The sequence below is a fragment of the Pseudorasbora parva genome, chromosome 7 (genome assembly GCF_024679245.1).
Source record: "Pseudorasbora parva isolate DD20220531a chromosome 7, ASM2467924v1, whole genome shotgun sequence".
NCBI classification, from domain to species: Eukaryota; Metazoa; Chordata; class Actinopteri; order Cypriniformes; family Gobionidae; genus Pseudorasbora; species Pseudorasbora parva.
The window spans coordinates 50,095,966-50,116,788 of record NC_090178.1 but is presented as its reverse complement, the minus strand read 5'-3'; the positions used below and the strand labels follow the sequence as shown (position 1 = coordinate 50,116,788).

General features: G+C 43.4%; 1 protein-coding gene across 3 annotated transcripts in view; it reads right to left on the bottom strand.

Annotated features, from left to right (window-relative positions):
* The window catches only part of nt5c3a (5'-nucleotidase, cytosolic IIIA), a 29,967-nt gene extending 11,541 nt beyond the window's left edge, over positions 1 to 18,426 (bottom strand). The window contains exons 1-3 of one of the 3 annotated variants that reach the window (XM_067449389.1): positions 18,145 to 18,426; positions 9,274 to 9,372; positions 684 to 753 (exon numbers count right to left, since the gene is read on the bottom strand). In XM_067449389.1, the coding sequence (XP_067305490.1) occupies positions 684 to 753; positions 9,274 to 9,372; positions 18,145 to 18,282 (307 nt within the window). In that variant the 5' untranslated portion in view covers positions 18,283 to 18,426. Of the gene's footprint in view, positions 1 to 683; positions 754 to 9,273; positions 9,373 to 10,035; positions 10,131 to 10,926; positions 11,090 to 18,144 lie in introns of those variants that run through there. The other 2 variants (XM_067449390.1, XM_067449391.1) reach the window with 2 other exon arrangements.
* Positions 18,427 to 20,823: the final 2,397 nt, after the last annotated feature.

The window sequence follows — 20,823 nt, the reverse complement described above, 5'->3', positions numbered from 1 at the left end:
ACTTTAACTTCACTCCATCTGAAAGACAAATATCGTCCTTTTTACTCTACTTCCAAAATGGAAGAAGACGGATGTCCAAATGCTCATTTAGTGGAATATTCACATAAACAAAGTTGATTCTGTCTTCAGTGAAGGTGAACAGTGTGAGAATATCAGATGTGTATCAGTGTATTGGATCCGTGCATTCGGCCTTAAAGTGACAGCAGCTTTATAAAGAGCTTTGTAACTTTTCTACAAGTATTTAAATGAGTTTAAGTTAGTCGTCTGCTAGTGTGTCAGATGGAGCGTCACTGACTGGCTTAAACCATGATGGCATAATGTGCATTTATACAACTATAATACAATAATGCGGCGACATAAAGAAGGACATTTACTTTTGAAAACTAATACTTATGTACTTTTACTCCAGTAAAAATCTGTTTTTACAACATTCACTTGTAACGGAGTAACATTTGACCAGCAGTACTTTTACTCAAGTAATGAAATTGCGTACTTTGTCCACCTCTGTACCTTTCTGGACATGGACAGTATAGTGTGCATACACTTGCATACACTCTCGGACTAAATAGAAAATATCTTAGACTGTGTGTGAAGATGAACATAATGACACTATGTTAATGACATTTCATTTTTGGACGAACTAACCCTTTAAAATAAAGTGCTACCCAGTTTTTTGTACTCACTATGACATGTTGGGCAGCGTTTTCCATTGACAGCAAACCTGCTTAACGTCATATCAAAGTCTGTGATGATCTGCAGAAGAGAAGGAGTCGTGCAACATTAAATGTGTGTTATAGACAGATGTATAAAGCGTTATAATGAGTGTTCCTGTCTCACACACCGCTTTATAAAGCGTTATAATGAGTGTTCCTGTCTCACACACCGCTGTGTAAAGCGTTATAATGAGTGTTCCTGTCTCACACACCGCTGTATAAAGCGTTATAATGAGTGTTCCTGTCTCACACACCGCTGTGTAAAGCGTTATAATGAGCGTTCCCGTCACACACACCGCTGTATAAAGCGTTATAATGAGCGTTCCCGTCTCACACACCGCTGTGTAAAGCGTTATAATGAGCGTTCCCGTCACACACACCGCTGTGTAAAGCGTTATAATGAGTGTTCCTGTCTCACACACCGCTGTATAAAGCGTTATAATGAGTGTTCCTGTCTCACACACCGCTGTGTAAAGCGTTATAATGAGCGTTCCCGTCACACACACCGCTGTATAAAGCGTTATAATGAGTGTTCCTGTCTCACACACCGCTGTATAAAGCGTTATAATGAGCGTTCCTGTCTCACACACCGCTGTGTAAAGCGTTATAATGAGCGTTCCCGTCACACACACCGCTGTATAAAGCGTTATAATGAGTGTTCCTGTCTCACACACCGCTGTATAAAGCGTTATAATGAGTGTTCCTGTCTCACACACCGCTGTGTAAAGCGTTATAATGAGCGTTCCCGTCACACACACCGCTGTGTAAAGCGTTATAATGAGCGTTCCTGTCACACACACCGCTGTGTAAAGCGTTATAATGAGCGTTCCTGTCACACACACCGCTGTGTAAAGCGTTATAATGAGCGTTCCCGTCACACACACCGCTGTATAAAGCGTTATAATGAGCGTTCCCGTCACACACACCGCTGTATAAAGCGTTATAATGAGCGTTCCTGTCACACACACCGCTGTGTAAAGCGTTATAATGAGCGTTCCTGTCTCACACACCGCTGTGTAAAGCGTTATAATGAGCGTTCCCGTCACACACACCGCTGTGTAAAGCGTTATAATGAGCGTTCCTGTCACACACACCGCTGTGTAAAGCGTTATAATGAGCGTTCCCGTCACACACACCGCTGTGTAAAGCATTATAATGAGCGTTCCTGTCTCACACACCGCTGTGTAAAGCGTTATAATGAGCGTTCCTGTCACACACACCGCTGTGTAAAGCGTTATAATGAGCGTTCCTGTCACACACACCGCTGTGTAAAGCGTTATAATGAGCGTTCCTGTCACACACACCGCTGTGTAAAGCGTTATAATGAGCGTTCCTGTCACACACACCGCTGTGTAAAGCGTTATAATGAGCGTTCCTGTCACACACACCGCTGTGTAAAGCGTTATAATGAGCGTTCCTGTCACACACACCGCTGTGTAAAGCGTTATAATGAGCGTTCCTGTCACACACACCGCTGTGTAAAGCGTTATAATGAGCGTTCCTGTCACACACACCGCTGTGTAAAGCGTTATAATGAGCGTTCCCGTCACACACACCGCTGTGTAAAGCGTTATAATGAGCGTTCCCGTCACACACACCGCTGTGTAAAGCGTTATAATGAGCGTTCCTGTCACACACACCGCTGTGTAAAGCGTTATAATGAGCGTTCCTGTCTCACACACCGCTGTGTAAAGCGTTATAATGAGCGTTCCTGTCACACACACCGCTGTGTAAAGCGTTATAATGAGCGTTCCTGTCTCACACACCGCTGTATAAAGCGTTATAATGAGCGTTCCTGTCTCACACACCGCTGTGTAAAGCGTTATAATGAGCGTTCCTGTCTCACACACCGCTGTGTAAAGCGTTATAATGAGCGTTCCTGTCACACACACCGCTGTGTAAAGCGTTATAATGAGCGTTCCTGTCTCACACACCGCTGTGTAAAGCGTTATAATGAGCGTTCCCATCACACACACCGCTGTGTAAAGCGTTATAATGAGCGTTCCCATCACACACACCGCTGTGTAAAGCGTTATAATGAGCGTTCCCGTCACACACACCGCTGTGTAAAGCGTTATAATGAGCGTTCCCGTCACACACACCGCTGTGTAAAGCGTTATAATGAGCGTTCCCGTCTCACACACCGCTGTGTAAAGCGTTATAATGAGCGTTCCCGTCACACACACCGCTGTGTAAAGCGTTATAATGAGCGTTCCCGTCTCACACACCGCTGTGTAAAGCGTTATAATGAGCGTTCCCGTCACACACACCGCTGTGTAAAGCGTTATAATGAGCGTTCCCGTCTCACACACCGCTGTGTAAAGCGTTATAATGAGGCCATCCTTAAAAATATTCTTGTTTGCCGTAACCCGACCGACCCTGTCAATTTAGGGCCGACTCAATTTTTTATTTTTTTTTCCTTTTAGTCCGACCGACTTGCCGGTTGTAAATTGGCTTTAAGACCGACCAATTTCTTTTTTTACTTTTCAAACAACTAATACAACAGTAATAAAATAATATGAATTATATTTTAGTAAGTATTATAAATGTATAAATTGCCTGGGCCATACAAACGAAGGCTACGTTCTTTCGTTTATAGAAAAACCTGTGACGTCATCTATGTTTACACTATGGTTAACGGATGTCACACCATGGCCTGCACGTGCGTTCGTTTCGGCTCGGCTCATACTCTCATTCACTGTAACGTTAGACTGTTAAAGCCCTGTCGGAGATTTCGCCGTGTGACAGGAGTCAGGACCATGGACACGTTACACACACCGGGCAAGTGCACTGCAGAAGGGAGGGCTTAGTTTGAGCCCCTGTCCTTTTTGAAAATGAATCAAAAGTGCCGCTCTCAACATTTATCATTACTATATTGTGGCGAATAAAACAGATTTTGAATTATAATTAATATAACAACGTGTACAAAACAGTAACAAATGGCGGAAAAGCCGTTTATCTTGTCTCTGTCAGTCTGAAATGTCGTTGTCATAACGCGTTGCTATGGGTAGCGTGTGTTCTGCTCGACCCCAGTGCATGGTGGGAGCGGCGGCACTGGTTGTAACTTGAAAAATAATGCTTTATGTGCGGTTCTGTCGATGGATACACGTGCACTACAACAGCGATAATAAAAGAAAACATGGGCAAAACGGTCTATATTTGTAAACTGTGTTCAATGCATGCGAGTGCTGCCGTATGACCAGTCATTTTCGCCATCATCACTCAGTATATTCGCCAGAAGACGCGAATGAGAACCCTCTGCAGTGAGAGAAGATCTGTCTCTGTGCGCAGCGCGCAAATATTGAGTTCTTTCAAGTCTTGTGTTTGAACGGATAAACTCACACAAAAAGTATGTCAACATGTCGATCTTGATGAGTATCCATCAGACAGTCTATATCCCTTAAGAGAACTTTATACAGTTGAGAAAGACGATGCATATCTCTGTATTAGGTCTTAAAGGGGCAGTAGCCTTTACTGCTGTCTGTCAAACAAAAGATAAGGACTCACTCACTGCTCTTGATTGAATAGCTGGTTATAGCTACTTAATTAATTGAATTCATAAAAACAACTTTTTGCTTTTTAATATTCAAATGCACTAGTCTATATCACCAGATGCGTTGGTCTGGCAAGAAGTGCAAGCCACTTCAGAGACACAGATAGTTGCGTGTTCTGAGTTAACACAATCGAGCATAAAAATAAGAAACATATCACGGGAAAATACTAAAACGGGAAGACAGCGGGAAAAGAGCTAAAATACGTGAGAAACCCGGAAAAAAAGGGAGGGTTGACAGCTTTGAGTCAATGACAGCTAGCTGGTGTTTGGACCCTTTTCTTAAAGAATGCACCTGAAATTTATGCAATAAACATGTTTTTGACAAATATTTCAATTTGTTTGTTGTCTATATAGCCTGCAATTAGCCTACACGCCCGAAGGCACGGCTTGAAGACCCAGTCAGTGATGATGTCACGATATGCCAATTTGTTTAAATTCATACCTACGTAATCACCATCACCAAAAATGTACATTTTTTTTTGTATTAAAATTTGAAAAAAAAAATATAGACCTACCTACCGACCCTTTTTTAATTTTTTTTTACTGTTACTGCAAACCAAAATATTTTTAAGGATGGCCTGAGCGTTCCCGTCACACACACCGCTGTGTAAAGCGTTATAATGAGCGTTCCCGTCACACACACCGCTGTGTAAAGCGTTATAATGAGCGTTCCCGTCACACACACCGCTGTGTAAAGCGTTATAATGAGCGTTCCTGTCACACACACCGCTGTGTAAAGCGTTATAATGAGCGTTCCCGTCACACACACCGCTGTGTTAAGCGTTATAATGAGCGTTCCCGTCACACACACCGCTGTGTAAAGCGTTATAATGAGCGTTCCCGTCACACACACCGCTGTGTAAAGCGTTATAATGAGCGTTCCTGTCACACACACCGCTGTGTAAAGCGTTATAATGAGCGTTCCCGTCACACACACCGCTGTGTAAAGCGTTATAATGAGCGTTCCCGTCACACACACCGCTGTGTAAAGCGTTATAATGAGCGTTCCCGTCAAACACACCGCTGTGTAAAGCGTTATAATGAGCGTTCCCGTCACACACACCGCTGTGTAAAGCGTTATAATGAGCGTTCCTGTCACACACACCGCTGTGTAAAGCGTTATAATGAGCGTTCCCGTCACACACACCGCTGTGTAAAGCGTTATAATGAGCGTTCCCGTCACACACACCGCTGTGTAAAGCGTTATAATGAGCGTTCCCGTCACACACACCGCTGTGTAAAGCGTTATAATGAGCGTTCCTGTCACACACCGCTGTGTAAAGCGTTATAATGAGCGTTCCCGTCACACACACAGCTGTGTAAAGCGTTATAATGAGCGTTCCCGTCACACACACCGCTGTGTAAAGCGTTATAATGAGCGTTCCCGTCACACACACCGCTGTGTAAAGCGTTATAATGAGCGTTCCCGTCACACACACCGCTGTGTAAAGCGTTATAATGAGCGTTCCCGTCTCACACACCGCTGTGTAAAGCGTTATAATGAGCGTTCCTGTCACACACACCGCTGTGTAAAGCGTTATAATGAGCGTTCCTGTCACACACACCGCTGTGTAAAGCGTTATAATGAGCGTTCCCATCACACACACCGCTGTGTAAAGCGTTATAATGAGCGTTCCCGTCACACACACCGCTGTGTAAAGCGTTATAATGAGCGTTCCCGTCACACACACCGCTGTGTAAAGCGTTATAATGAGCGTTCCCGTCACACACACCGCTGTGTAAAGTGTTATAATGAGCTTTCCTGTCACACACACCGCTGTATAAAGCGTTATAATGAGCGTTCCCGTCACACACACCGCTGTGTAAAGCGTTATAATGAGCGTTCCCGTCACACACACCGCTGTATAAAGCGTTATAATGAGCGTTCCTGTCACACACACCGCTGTGTAAAGCGTTATAATGAGCGTTCCCGTCACACACACCGCTGTGTAAAGCGTTATAATGAGCGTTCCTGTCTCACACACCGCTGTGTAAAGCGTTATAATGAGCGCGTTCCTGTCACACACACCGCTGTGTAAAGCGTTATAATGAGCGTTCCCGTCTCACACACCGCTGTGTAAAGTGTTATAATGAGCGTTCCCGTCACACACACCGCTGTGTAAAGCGTTATAATGAGCGTTCCCGTCTCACACACCGCTGTGTAAAGCGTTATAATGAGCGTTCCCGTCACACACACCGCTGTGTAAAGCGTTATAATGAGCGTTCCCGTCACACACACCGCTGTGTAAAGCGTTATAATGAGCGTTCCTGTCACACACACCGCTGTGTAAAGCGTTATAATGAGCGTTCCCGTCACACACACCGCTGTGTAAAGCGTTATAATGAGCGTTCCTGTCACACACACCGCTGTGTAAAGCGTTATAATGAGCGTTCCCGTCACACACACCGCTGTGTAAAGCGTTATAATGAGCGTTCCCGTCACACACACCGCTGTGTAAAGCGTTATAATGAGCGTTCCCGTCACACACACCGCTGTGTAAAGCGTTATAATGAGCGTTCCCGTCACACACACCGCTGTGTAAAGCGTTATAATGAGCGTTCCCGTCACACACACCGCTGTGTAAAGCGTTATAATGAGCGTTCCCGTCACACACACCGCTGTGTAAAGCGTTATAATGAGCGTTCCCGTCACACACACCGCTGTGTAAAGCGTTATAATGAGCGTTCCTGTCACACACCGCTGTGTAAAGCGTTATAATGAGCGTTCCCGTCACACACACCGCTGTGTAAAGCGTTATAATGAGCGTTCCTGTCACACACACCGCTGTGTAAAGCGTTATAATGAGCGTTCCCGTCACACACACCGCTGTGTAAAGCGTTATAATGAGCGTTCCCGGTCACACACACCGCTGTGTAAAGCGTTATAATGAGCGTTCCCGTCACACACACCGCTGTGTAAAGCGTTATAATGAGCGTTCCCGTCACACACACCGCTGTGTAAAGCGTTATAATGAGCGTTCCCGTCACACACACCGCTGTGTAAAGCGTTATAATGAGCGTTCCCGTCACACACACCGCTGTGTAAAGCGTTATAATGAGCGTTCCCGTCACACACACCGCTGTGTAAAGCGTTATAATGAGCGTTCCCGTCACACACACCGCTGTGTAAAGCGTTATAATGAGCGTTCCCGTCACACACACCGCTGTGTAAAGCGTTATAATGAGCGTTCCCGTCACACACACCGCTGTGTAAAGCGTTATAATGAGCGTTCCTGTCACACACACCGCTGTGTAAAGCGTTATAATGAGCGTTCCCGTCACACACACCGCTGTGTAAAGCGTTATAATGAGCGTTCCTGTCACACACACCGCTGTGTAAAGCGTTATAATGAGCGTTCCCGTCACACACACCGCTGTGTAAAGCGTTATAATGAGCGTTCCGGTCACACACACCGCTGTGTAAAGCGTTATAATGAGCGTTCCAGTCACACACACCGCTGTGTAAAGCGTTATAATGAGCGTTCCCGTCACACACACCGCTGTGTAAAGCGTTATAATGAGCGTTCCCGTCACACACACCGCTGTGTAAAGCGTTATAATGAGCGTTCCCGTCACACACACCGCTGTGTAAAGCGTTATAATGAGCGTTCCTGTCACACACACCGCTGTGTAAAGCGTTATAATGAGCGTTCCCGTCACACACACCGCTGTGTAAAGCGTTATAATGAGCGTTCCCGTCACACACACCGCTGTGTAAAGCGTTATAATGAGCGTTCCTGTCACACACACCGCTGTGTAAAGCGTTATAATGAGCGTTCCTGTCACACACACCGCTGTGTAAAGCGTTATAATGAGCGTTCCTGTCTCACACACACCGCTGTGTAAAGCGTTATAATGAGCGTTCCTGTCTCACACACACCGCTGTGTAAAGCGTTATAATGAGCGTTCCTGTCACACACACCGCTTTGTAAAGCGTTATAATGAGCGTTCCTGTCTCACACACCGCTGTGTAAAGCGTTATAATGAGCGTTCCTGTCACACACACCGCTGTGTAAAGCGTTATAATGAGCGTTCCTGTCACACACACCGCTGTGTAAAGCGTTATAATGAGCGTTCCCGTCACACACACCGCTGTGTAAAGCGTTATAATGAGCGTTCCCGTCACACACACCGCTGTGTAAAGCGTTATAATGAGCGTTCCTGTCACACACACCGCTGTGTAAAGCGTTATAATGAGCGTTCCCGTCACACACACCGCTGTGTAAAGCGTTATAATGAGCGTTCCCGTCACACACACCGCTGTGTAAAGCGTTATAATGAGCGTTCCCGTCACACACACCGCTGTGTAAAGCGTTATAATGAGCGTTCCTGTCACACACACAGCTGTGTAAAGCGTTATAATGAGCGTTCCCGTCACACACACCGCTGTGTAAAGCGTTATAATGAGCGTTCCTGTCACACACACCGCTGTGTAAAGCGTTATAATGAGCGTTCCTGTCACACACACCGCTGTGTAAAGCGTTATAATGAGCGTTCCTGTCACACACACCGCTGTGTTAAGCGTTATAATGAGCGTTCCCGTCACACACACCGCTGTGTAAAGCGTTATAATGAGCGTTCCTGTCACACACACCGCTGTGTTAAGCGTTATAATGAGCGTTCCCGTCACACACACCGCTGTGTTAAGCGTTATAATGAGCGTTCCCGTCACACACACCGCTGTGTAAAGCGTTATAATGAGCGTTCCCGTCACACACACCGCTGTGTAAAGCGTTATAATGAGTGTTCCTGTCTCACACACAGCTGTGTAAAGCGTTATAATGAGCGTTCCTGTCACACACACCGCTGTGTAAAGCGTTATAATGAGCGTTCCTGTCACACACACCGCTGTGTAAAGCGTTATAATGAGCGTTCCTGTCACACACACCGCTGTGTAAAGCGTTATAATGAGCGTTCCTGTCACACACACCGCTGTGTTAAGCGTTATAATGAGCGTTCCCGTCACACACACCGCTGTGTTAAGCGTTATAATGAGCGCTCCTGTACCTGTAGTTTGGCCGCTCCACCTTTAATGAGGCTGCAGATGATCTGCTCCACCCGCTCCGGGTCTCTGATGTGAACGGTGCTCTTCTCAAACTCCGGCATCTGCATAAACACACGCAGCCAATGAGATGCAGTCCTTTCACTGGCCCCGCCCCTCTGTGCTGATGTCACGGCAGGGGGAGGAGCCAGAGGCTTCATGAGTAAACTGCACACAGTCTCAGTGGCCATCAGCCAAATGTGGGCGAGTTTGCACAGCTGATGCCGTCTGCTTTTAAAGAGGAATATCTGAGAGGTGATATCTAATATATGGGAGTAGAAATGTATCTGTTTTTTTTTTCTATTAAAACATTGCATAGAACATGCTTGTCTTAAGAAAAATGAAATATCTGAGCCGGGGAAGTCCCCAACATGTGGTTAATTTGACAGAAATGACCCTATTCTGAAATGCTTTTGAAATGATAAATTCAGTAACACAGAATGTTATAACCCAAGTTTATAATAAATTATAAACTTGCAAAGTTTAAGGACAATATTTTCACCAACTGATACTTTTTAATCACAATTTAGTCATTTTAAACAATTATCCACTTATTTTATCCTGTATTGTATTTATTGTTTTGGGTTTTGGACTGAATTTTTTTCTAAATTTGCAAGAAGTGGTTTACCCACAAATTTCTGCATAGCTTTTGGTGAAAATAGACCCTTTTCATCTTAACTTTATTACCATTTCATGTGAAATTTTACATTTTAGTTTCCATTAAATACCTTCTTTTTCCCCAAGATATGACATATGTAACAGATCTGCACAAACACATGCAGCCAATGAGATGCAGACCCGCCCCTGGCCCCGCCCCTCTGTGCTGATGTCACTACAGGGGGAGGAGCCAGAAGCAAAGCTCAATCAAAATACAGTCTTCAGAGTTATTTAAAAGCGCTGCAATGCATTTTAATCATAATTAATGTCTTTTTAATGCTTTGCAGTGTTATTTTAGTTTGATTATATTTTTAGCTTTCATGTAAATTTGAGTTCAATTCTTAGTAATTCTGGTCTGTGCTTCTTCTTTCATTATTGTAATGTTTATTTATTATTAAGTTACTTTTGTGCTTCAACATATTTAGCTTATTGCCAAGGCAACATTTACATTTTTTCAACTAATATTTCTAATTGATTTCAGCTTTATTTGAGTGAGCATTAATGTTGGTAATAGTTGTTGTAGTTGCATAAACAGATTATCCTGTGATTCTGACGTGTCCCTCCGCGCCTTTACTCCATAAATACAGTGATCTCAAAATTACCCACAACCCCCTGCAGACGGTAATCAGATCCTGTGTTTACAAGCCTGCACAAGAGAGATTGTGCGGTTCTGAAACTAATAAAAGTCCAGCAGACGAGCGCTTATTAATCAGATCCTGCTTAACATTCACATGCCACTCAGAATAACACACGCATGCCAAACACCCACTTATGATTTATCATCTGAAACATGATATAACAGCTCGACTGCACAAGTAAACATGTGATATAACTGGAGTAAAGATGATAACAGCTCGACTGCACGAGTAAACATGATATAACTGGAGTAAAGATGATAACAGCTCGACTGCACGAGTAAACATGATATAACTGGAGTAAAGATGATAACTCTGCTGTCATACCTCGTCCTCAGGCAGCGCTGCGTCCAACAGAAGAAAGCCAGTCCTGTCTGACTCGGGCTCATATAGTGCTGCCCTAGACCGGACCACACCCCCTAATCTGACCCCCGCAGGGAGTCACATGACACACAGCCTTCTTAAACACACACACACACACACACACACACACACACACACACACACACACACACACACACACACACACACACACACACTCACTAACATACACACTCACAAACATACACACTCACAAACATACACACTCTCACTCACTAACATACACACTCTCACTCACTAACATACACACTCTCACTCACTAACATACACAATCTCACTCACTAACATACACACTCTCACTCACTAACATACACACTCACAAACATACACACACACACTCACAAACATACACACACACACTCACAAACATACACACTCTCACTCACAAACATACACACACACACTCACAAACATACACACTCTCACTCACAAACATACATACACACACTCACAAACATACACACACACACTCACAAACATACACACACACACTCACAAACATACACACACACACTCACAAACATACACACACACACTCACAAACATACACACTCTCACTCACAAACATACACACTCTCACTCACTAACATACACACTCTCACTCACTAACATACACACTCTCACTCACTAACATACACACTCACACTCAGAAACATACACACTCACACTCACAAACATACACACTCACACTCACAAACATACACACTCTCACTCACTAACATACACACTCTCACTCACAAACATACACACTCTCACTCACAAACATACACACTCACAAACATACACACTCACACTCACAAACATACACACTCTCACTCACTAACATACACACTCTCACTCACTAACATACACACTCTCACTCACAAACATACACACTCTCACTCACAAACATACACACTCTCACTCACTAACATACACACTCTCACTCACTAACATACACACTCTCACTCACAAACATACACACTCTCACTCACAAACATACACACTCACACTCACAAACATACACACTCACACTCACTAACATACACACTCTCACTCACTAACATACACACTCTCACTCACTAACATACACACTCTCACTCACAAACATACACACTCTCACTCACAAACATACACACTCACACTCACAAACATACACACTCTCACTCACTAACATACACACTCTCACTCACAAACATACACACTCTCACTCACTAACATACACACTCTCACTCACAAACATACACACTCACACTCACTAACATACACACTCTCACTCACTAACATACACACTCAAAAAACATACACACTCTCACTCACTAACATACACACTCACAAACATACACACTCACACTCCCTAAACCTACCCATCACACACACACACACACACCCTAAACCTACCCATCACTGGAAACATTCTGCATTTTTACATTTTCAAAAAAAACATAATTTAGTCTGTTTATCTATTTACAATGTGGGGACATGTGGTAACACAATGTAATATAAACAAGTACACACACACACACACACACACACACACACACACACACACACACACACACACACACACACACACACACACACACACACTCTCTCTCTCTCTCTCTCTCTCTCTCTCTCTCTCTCTCATTAATAACAGAAGTGTATTGTGCTGAGGTTGAGTCTGGTATGAGTGGACCGTGTGTGTGTGTGTGTGTGTGTGAGTGGGTCAATAAGGCCAGGGTTCGAGCGCTCTATTATCACGCTGTGAGTTATTCCAGCACGTCAGACAGCGGAGCGATAAGCAGAGCTCAGCGTGGGATTAGCCGACTCCTCTCAGCGGATGATGGAGACAGCAGAGCATGCGGAGACTTGCCCTGAGCTTCTGATGATAACACACAATCTGGCCCGCTGGCTCTAATACACACACACACACACACACACACTGATTGTTTCAATGCATGTACATTATCTTTCTGTACATTTGTAATTTTGTTTACAGGCAGCCTATCAAGGGTCAAAGGTGAAATATGGTCATTAATCAGAGCATTAACACACTGATGTGCTGTATGCATGTGATCTGTTCCTGTGTCACTTTAGAAAACTTTCCATTTCCCAATGTCTGCATGAACAGGTTTAGTGTTCTTCTACAAGTCTGTTCAGGTTTCTTCTGTTCAAGTCACTATGCCTGACTAAATAAAGCATGTCTGTCTGAAACAAAAGCCCCTTTCCCACTGCGATTCCGGCAAATACACGGATTATGCGACGCGGCATTTGTTCCCGGGCCGCTAGATTTGGTCCATTTACACTTCCAGCGAAATACCGTAATATGTGCGCTTTCACACACAACCCGTAACGGTCCCGGGTCGAGTCGACACGTGACATCCTGATGTGACGTATAACGGCGAGCGATCTCCGCTTCAGCGCGGATAGTAAGGAGCTCCGCGGTCTCGACTTGTGTCCAGTTTGCGCTCATTTCTGCTTGTTTAATTTTAGTTTCTTTTGTATCCGAACACTCTCTGCGTTTAAAACACAGACGAGCTCTTCTGGCACTGCAGGGGTGTGTTATTGAAGAAACAAGCTCTAGGAGTCGCACGATAACTACGCACACGCTGCAGCATTAGTTTCGGCTTTTGTTCACACGGCGCTCGTCCCGGGTCGAACCCCGCAATATTACTAGGTCCCCGACCCGGGTCGAATTCGGTAATCAATCCCGGGACGTGGTTGCTTTCACACAGAAGGAGACCCGGCAATGCTCCGGGAATATCACGGGTCCGACGTGCAGTGTGAAAGGGGCTCAAGAGGTACACTGCAAAAAAATGCTTTTCTTACTTAGAAAGTAAGAATTTCTAAAAATTCTAACATTACTAGACAAGTACAAATGATTGTCTTGTTTTGGGGAAAATAACTCAAAATGAAGAGAGTTTTTGCTTTAAATAAGATAAATAATCTGCCAATGGGGTGAGAAAAATAATGTGTTTTGTGTTTGAATTAAGATTATTTTTCTCTTTTTCTTCAATAATTTGTCCTTGTCTAGTAAATGTTTCTTAATGTTAGAATTTTTAGATGTAAGACTAGAAACAAGACACAAATACTGAGTAAGAAGAGCATTTTTTACAGTGTAAGAGATCTTAAAGAAGATATATCATGCCCTTTTTCAAAGTCTTCTTGTTTTGGGGCTCTTCATGCTTGAATGCTCAAAATAAAAAAACGTAGACCTCTACAGCCCTACGTCATTACATATTTGACATTACTGCAACTCTCCTCCCAGTCCGAGGTTGTTAATTGATGCTATACGTCTCTGTTAGCCGTCAGTCTGCATTGTTTCAACTTATTTTTGTAAATTATAGTGTTTAACAGAATTCCTAATAAAGAACTCCACTACCCTAGCCTGACGTGGTCATACTGAACTCTAGTCAGAATATGAGTCTGATGCTCATTGGGCTGTGATTATGGGGCGTGTTTCAACCCAACCAGAAAAGCCCTCGATTGGACAGACCTACAACCAATCAGAGCAGCGGAGCCACGCATAACGTTACTTGTCAAATGTCAACAGAGCTCAACTGCACTGTGATGCCAAGTCCGCGTTTTTTCCGCCGGTTCTTTTCTATGTCTGCGGGTGTAAGCGACTATTATGCGATATATAGACCCTGGAGTGCGAATTTTAGCAGCAACCTTGCCAAAATAACACACATTTTACCCCCCAAACACCATTTTTCCCCAGAGAACCCCTGAGAAGCTAATGTTTAGGGCTAGTAGTTGCCGCGTTTTGTTGTAAAAACTTGGCAACCCTGTCTGCACGCGCGCTGAAATCAGGCTGGAATACACGATCTTTGCTAGAGTTGTAAAATAATTTAATGATACACAGAGCACTTACCCAACATGATCATCATTACTGAGAGAAATAGTGAAGCTGATGCAGATACGAACACGCTCTCCGTTTAGGATTCGAGTAAATATAACCCAAGCCCCTTTGATGACGTGATGATTACGTTGCTGTTGATCATCTGTCCGTCATCGGCTAAAGCCCGCCCTGATGATCTCATTGGTCAGTTACTGTTGATCATCTGTCCGTCATCGGCTAAAGCCCGCCCTGATGATCTCATTGGTCAGTCTCTGTTGATCATCTGTCCGTCATCGGCTAAAGCCCACCCTGATGATCTCATTGGTCAGTCTCTGTTGATCATCTGTCCGTCATCGGCTAAAGCCCGCCCTGATGATCTCATTGGTCAGTCTCTGTCGATCATCTGTCCGTCATCGGCTAAAGCCCGCCCTGATGATCTCATTGGTCAGATTCTGTTGATCATCTGTCCGTCATCGGCTAAAGCCCGCCCTGATGATCTCATTGGTCAGCTACTGTTGATCATCTGTCCGTCATCGGCTAAAGCCCGCCCTGATGATCTCATTGGTCAGTTACTGTTGATCATCTGTCTGTCATCGGCTAAAGCCCGCCCTGATGATCTCATTGGTCAGTTTCTGTTGATCATCTGTCCGTCATCGGCTAAAGCCCGCCCTGATGATCTCATTGGTCAGTTTCTGTTGATCATCTGTCCGTCATCGGCTAAAGCCCGCCCTGATGATCTCATTGGTCAGTTTCTGTTGATCATCTGTCCGTCATCGGCTAAAGCCCGCCCTGATGATCTCATTGGTCCGAACAGTTTCTGTTCAGGGATAATTACTCCTCTATGGAGCAAGGCCAGACCGAATTGCCCGACCTAAAATGTTTGTGGGCGGGGCTAAGTTCGGCTGGCATCCAGGCTAACACTACCCATGATCCTGCAAAAATCTCCACCAATCAGAGACTCATATCAAGCAACTAGCCCCGCACACTCCTAGGGCTGGGCGATAAATCGATTTTATGGATTAATTCGAGTTTTTAGTTTACGACGATTTTTGTGAATGAACATCGGTTTTCTCTTTAAAATCCGCCGACGCTCCCCTCTGGGCTCCCGTAATGGCTCAGCACTCCCCGCGCGCGTTTGCCACAGAGGTACACAAACAACAAGGATAGCTTCAACATTCAGTTTTTCACAGAACAATTAACAATACCCCGCTGCAAAGTGTGTTTGAAGTCTGAACGGAACCGCGCTAGGCGCTATAGCCTACTCATTTAAAGCTGCGCTGACACGAACGCAGCGCGAGCTCACACACGGGCCAATCTCGTGACAGACACGATACACAGCGCTGGTGATCCAGTGAGAGAGCGTTTAAATCAACACACCATCGCTACTGTGATCTAGTGGAAGCGGTCGGGGCAGAATTCTGTTATAAACCACAGATATCAGATGAGATCAAACAGAGCTGAGCGAAGGTCAGGGGTTTCAGTCACAAATCACCAACATTCACCATGATTTACTGTAGTAAAACCACATGGATTTAATGTTGTTGTTGTCATTATTTATCTCAGGATTCGTACAACCTTTTGAGATTAAAATTCAAGCACTTTCCAATGGTTTTCAAGAGCTTCACACTTATTTCCAGCACTTCAAAGCTCTAAATATCCGATTGTAAGGTTATTTTTAATGTGATGGTTTGTAAAACTAAAAGTTTAAAGGGGGTCTTGTGAAAGAAATAGTGGAATGTTTTTTTTAGTTTATTTTTTTTAAATGTGTAATCCATTTTGTAGCATTTTTATTTTAAAAAAGATATGAAATGCCCACCACTATAACCAGCAGAAGAGCACTTATTGATTTATTAGCGATTTTCACTCCCTAATGTATGGAGAAAAGTACGAAGTCACAGTCTCAGGAAAAACTAAACTTTTCTTCAAATTGTGACTAAATTACAGTAAAGTAAAGAGCTCCTTTAATAATCACTGAAGCTGTCGATCAGTTCAGTGTGAGACTATTGAAAAATAAAAGTTAATTTGATCTGCATATCAATTAGTAAACCTTTGATATGAATACTGTATATTGCAAAAGATATGGTGCCCATTTATACTGTGCAGTGGTCTGGGTTATTCACATGCTGAAAGTTTTGCACCCCAGGTAGGCACTTCTACCAAGCCGCAAATATTTAATTTTACCTAAACAAAATAAAGTTAAAACTTGTTTTGAACAATTTCTTTGTCATCTGCAGATTGATTTTAAGTAGGAGGGGGAAAAAAATCGTTTTAAATCGTAAATCGAATTTTTAGTGAAAAAATCGGGGATTTTTTGGGGGGGCCATATCGCCCAGCCCTACACACTCCCATGAAGCACTGCTAACGATGTAATCAAGTCGCTCTCAAACTGCTCATAATTCGTTATACATTTCAACATTTCAATGTTTTTGTTTTGATTATGTCATTCGCAATGCTTCATGGGATTGTAGTTCTAAAGCCATTCAGTACACAGGCTTTCAAATAAGTTTACACATGACTGAAAGTGACTCTATAAAACACATTATGGTGCATTTATCCAGAGTAAATAATCGTGTTTAACAGAATTCCCAGTAAAAACTACACTACCCACGACCCTGCAAAAATCTCCACCAATCAGAGAATCAAAACAAGCAAACATCTAGAATAGGGTTTCATGCTTTACTGTTCAAAAACACATTAACTTTCCCAAATCTGACATTACTGCAACTCTCTTCCCGGTCCGAGGTTGTTAACCGATGCTAAACGCCTCTGTTAGCCATCAGTCTGCATTGTTTCAATGTATTTTTTGTAAGTCTTCGTGTTTAACAGTCTCCAGTAAAAACTACATTACCCATGATCCTGCAAAAATCTCCACCAATCAGAGACTCAAATCACGCAACTAGCCCCACCCACTCCCACGAAGCTCTCAAACTGCTCCGATTTCTATATGCATATCAACAGCTTTGTGTTTAACTGTAGTTTTTGTTTTGATTATGTCATTCGCAATGCTTCATGGGATTGTAGTTCTAAAGTTGAGTCTTTCAAATAAGTTTACACATGAAGTATGGGTGTTCGACTGAAAGTCACACTATAAAACACAAGAGATAGTACTATTAACTCCGAGTAGGCAGACATCCGGAGCGCTGAATGACCTCTACAGCCCTACGTCAGCAGTGACGTCAGAGGCGCGCGCGGGGCCCATGATGGCTGATCTCTGGAGCCTTTAGTTACGAGATCATCATTACATTCATTACAGACACACAAAAAAGGACAACCGGACAGACAGCTTTTAACTCTCGGTTAATTTATCCGCTCGCTCCCTGAACGCCATGACACACAGAGAGAAAGTATAAATGCGCGCTCACCATCTCGATTATCTTGGTTTTCTTGCCCGCTCTCTGCTTTTTGGTGAGCATGTACTGCGCGAGCACGACTCCGCCGAACAGCGCGCACACCGTGGCGCTCGCCACCGCGCCGACTTTAACCACCGCGCTTCGGTCCATCTCGAGCTCCGGTCAGAGGAACACACACCTCGGCGCACAGACTCCGCGTTCACGGCGTGCGGGAGCGGCGCACATTCACCCTACGCAACCTGCCTAGTGTGCATTATAGCGCGGTCTCTGCACGCACTCAATACCCGGATGACGCACTACCGCGCACTACACTGGTGCGAATGTGAAGCGCGCGAGCGCTAGTGTGTCTGTGCAGTGCGCGCGGTGGCCTGCAGGGGGCGCTGCCCTTATATCATTAATTAAACATGTTACTGGTGTTTGTGTGCTCCGTTGTTTTATTTGTGATAATAACGCGATGCAACATGACAGCTTGTGTGACAGTTTTTGTCCAGACTGGCATACAAAGAAATGATGAGCAAAAAGCAAAGAAGACTTCATATTGAATTATACCGTTTTTTAAATTATTTATATTAATGGATCAATGGTTTGTACACCCAGGGCCCGGTTTTTTAAAAGGTTTAATCTGGATAAAATTGATCCGGATTTAGTCGTCCTTTTTTGCGATCCGTGATCTCGTAATCCAATTTAATTTTAGAGCCAGTTTTTTTAAAGCAACATCGGATTGGATCAATCTGATCCGGATATAGGAACTTTACAGGATCACCAGATGTGGATAACCAGTGCTCACACAGGATAGGAAATCACAACTATAGATATGTAAAGAGCAACACGTAGAACAGCCAGTGTGGGTCAATATACGTTTATTTTTATTTGAAATGAAAACATACACATTAAAAACAAAATAAAGCCCACCCCATCCTCTCCCAGCAGTCCGCCCATCTGAGACCGACAAACACTGAGGAGATTTAGAACGAGGATCAAGTGTAGATGTACTGTAGTCATTGCATGCATCACTAATAAATATTCTAAAAACTAAAATATTTTCGATTATGGTGAATTAAATTAGTATATTAAATCAAATATATAGAATAAAATGTATTGTTTTTGGTCAATTTTGACAGTTGTTTGGGGATTATTTTATGCGGCCAAACTCTTTCTACTCTGCTGTAGGCCTGTCCCTAAAGGCTGACTACGCTAAAGCCCACTGTAAAAAAAAAAAAAATTGTTGGTTTACCTTAAAAAAGTAAGTAACCTGGTTGCCTTAAAATTTTGAGTTTATTGAAATTAAAGATGTGAGTTGATACAATGAAGGAAATTTGTTCTAATAAATAGAAACTCAGAATATATTGTATCTGAACCACACGTGATAAATCATGAAAATAGCACAATTTGGCTGCGTCATCACAAATAAAACACACAATTACCCAATATGCTTACACAATCTTATTATAATATTTTAATAAAGGTTGTCGAATCTCAAAAAATGTTCATTGTATTAACTCAACATTTTAAAGCAACTAGGGAACTTTATTTTCTAAAGAATTTTTTACAGTACCTAATCACTGACGGATGAACAAATCAAATTAAAACCTTATGGATAAATAAGATATCTTGTAAGATACTGCATGATCCAAATATATTTTTTTAAGTTTTCATTACATTTTGGGCATGAAATCCACGCTGAATCCAGCCTTCTGATGGGATCAGTTTAATCCAGATTTTTTGGATCAACGTGATCCAAATCCTACAAAAAAGTTCTGAAAAACCCAAACTAAAGGTTTGATCCGGATCAAAACCCAGATTGGATTACGTGATCTGATCCGATTATGTAATCTGTTTTTTCTTTTGAAGAACCGGGCCCAGGAGGCCTTTGGTATATATTTGGGGCAGGCGTTCCTCTTTATTGAGAAAAGCACGTGCCGTCTGTGGCTGCAGTCGTCCAAGTCTAATTCTAAACAGTAACTGATCCATATTTCAGGAGGATTTTTACACAGTAGAGGAGGAGACAATGTAAACAAAGGAAGGCTACTGTTGTATAGGTAAAAGGGACACACCCCATACATTTCAGTGCCTAATCCTATCATCATATCAGTGCCAATCAGACCCATAGATGCTCATCGAATCACTGACGATGTTGCTTATAGATCAGGAAGACAAAAGACTGATTATCTAGCCTAGAAATCTAGACGCACCCTAGCGACAGCAAATCTAATCTGCCTGTCGTCTAGCAACTCTCAATACCCTTCTGAGCTGTAAACGGCAAACTCTGGTCTGGCCAATCACATCGTGAATAGAGTCGGTGGGCGGGGCTTAACATAATGACGGCGGCCGAGTTGCGTTTGCGTGCTTCTAGTAAACACAGAAACTGGCGAACGGCGGTCTGTCGAATCAGCTTTGACCACGACTCTAATATACATTAATGAGCACATATATTTTTTAAAGAACTAAGTGTTTTTAGCTAAGAATAAACTAAAAAAGTTACACAGTGTAGCTTTAAGAAGGGAAGATGTGTTCTGAGTTTAGCCGACCGGATACGGCGAATGTTTAATCAGTCAGCTCTGCTTCACCTTCGTTGCTCTGGTTGGTTGTAGCGCTATCCTATCGCGTGCAGAGTGAGTTTGACAGACAGCCGTTTATCCGCCCCTCAGATTGAGCTGCCAATGGTGAGTTTCCAGACCAAACATCTTGATC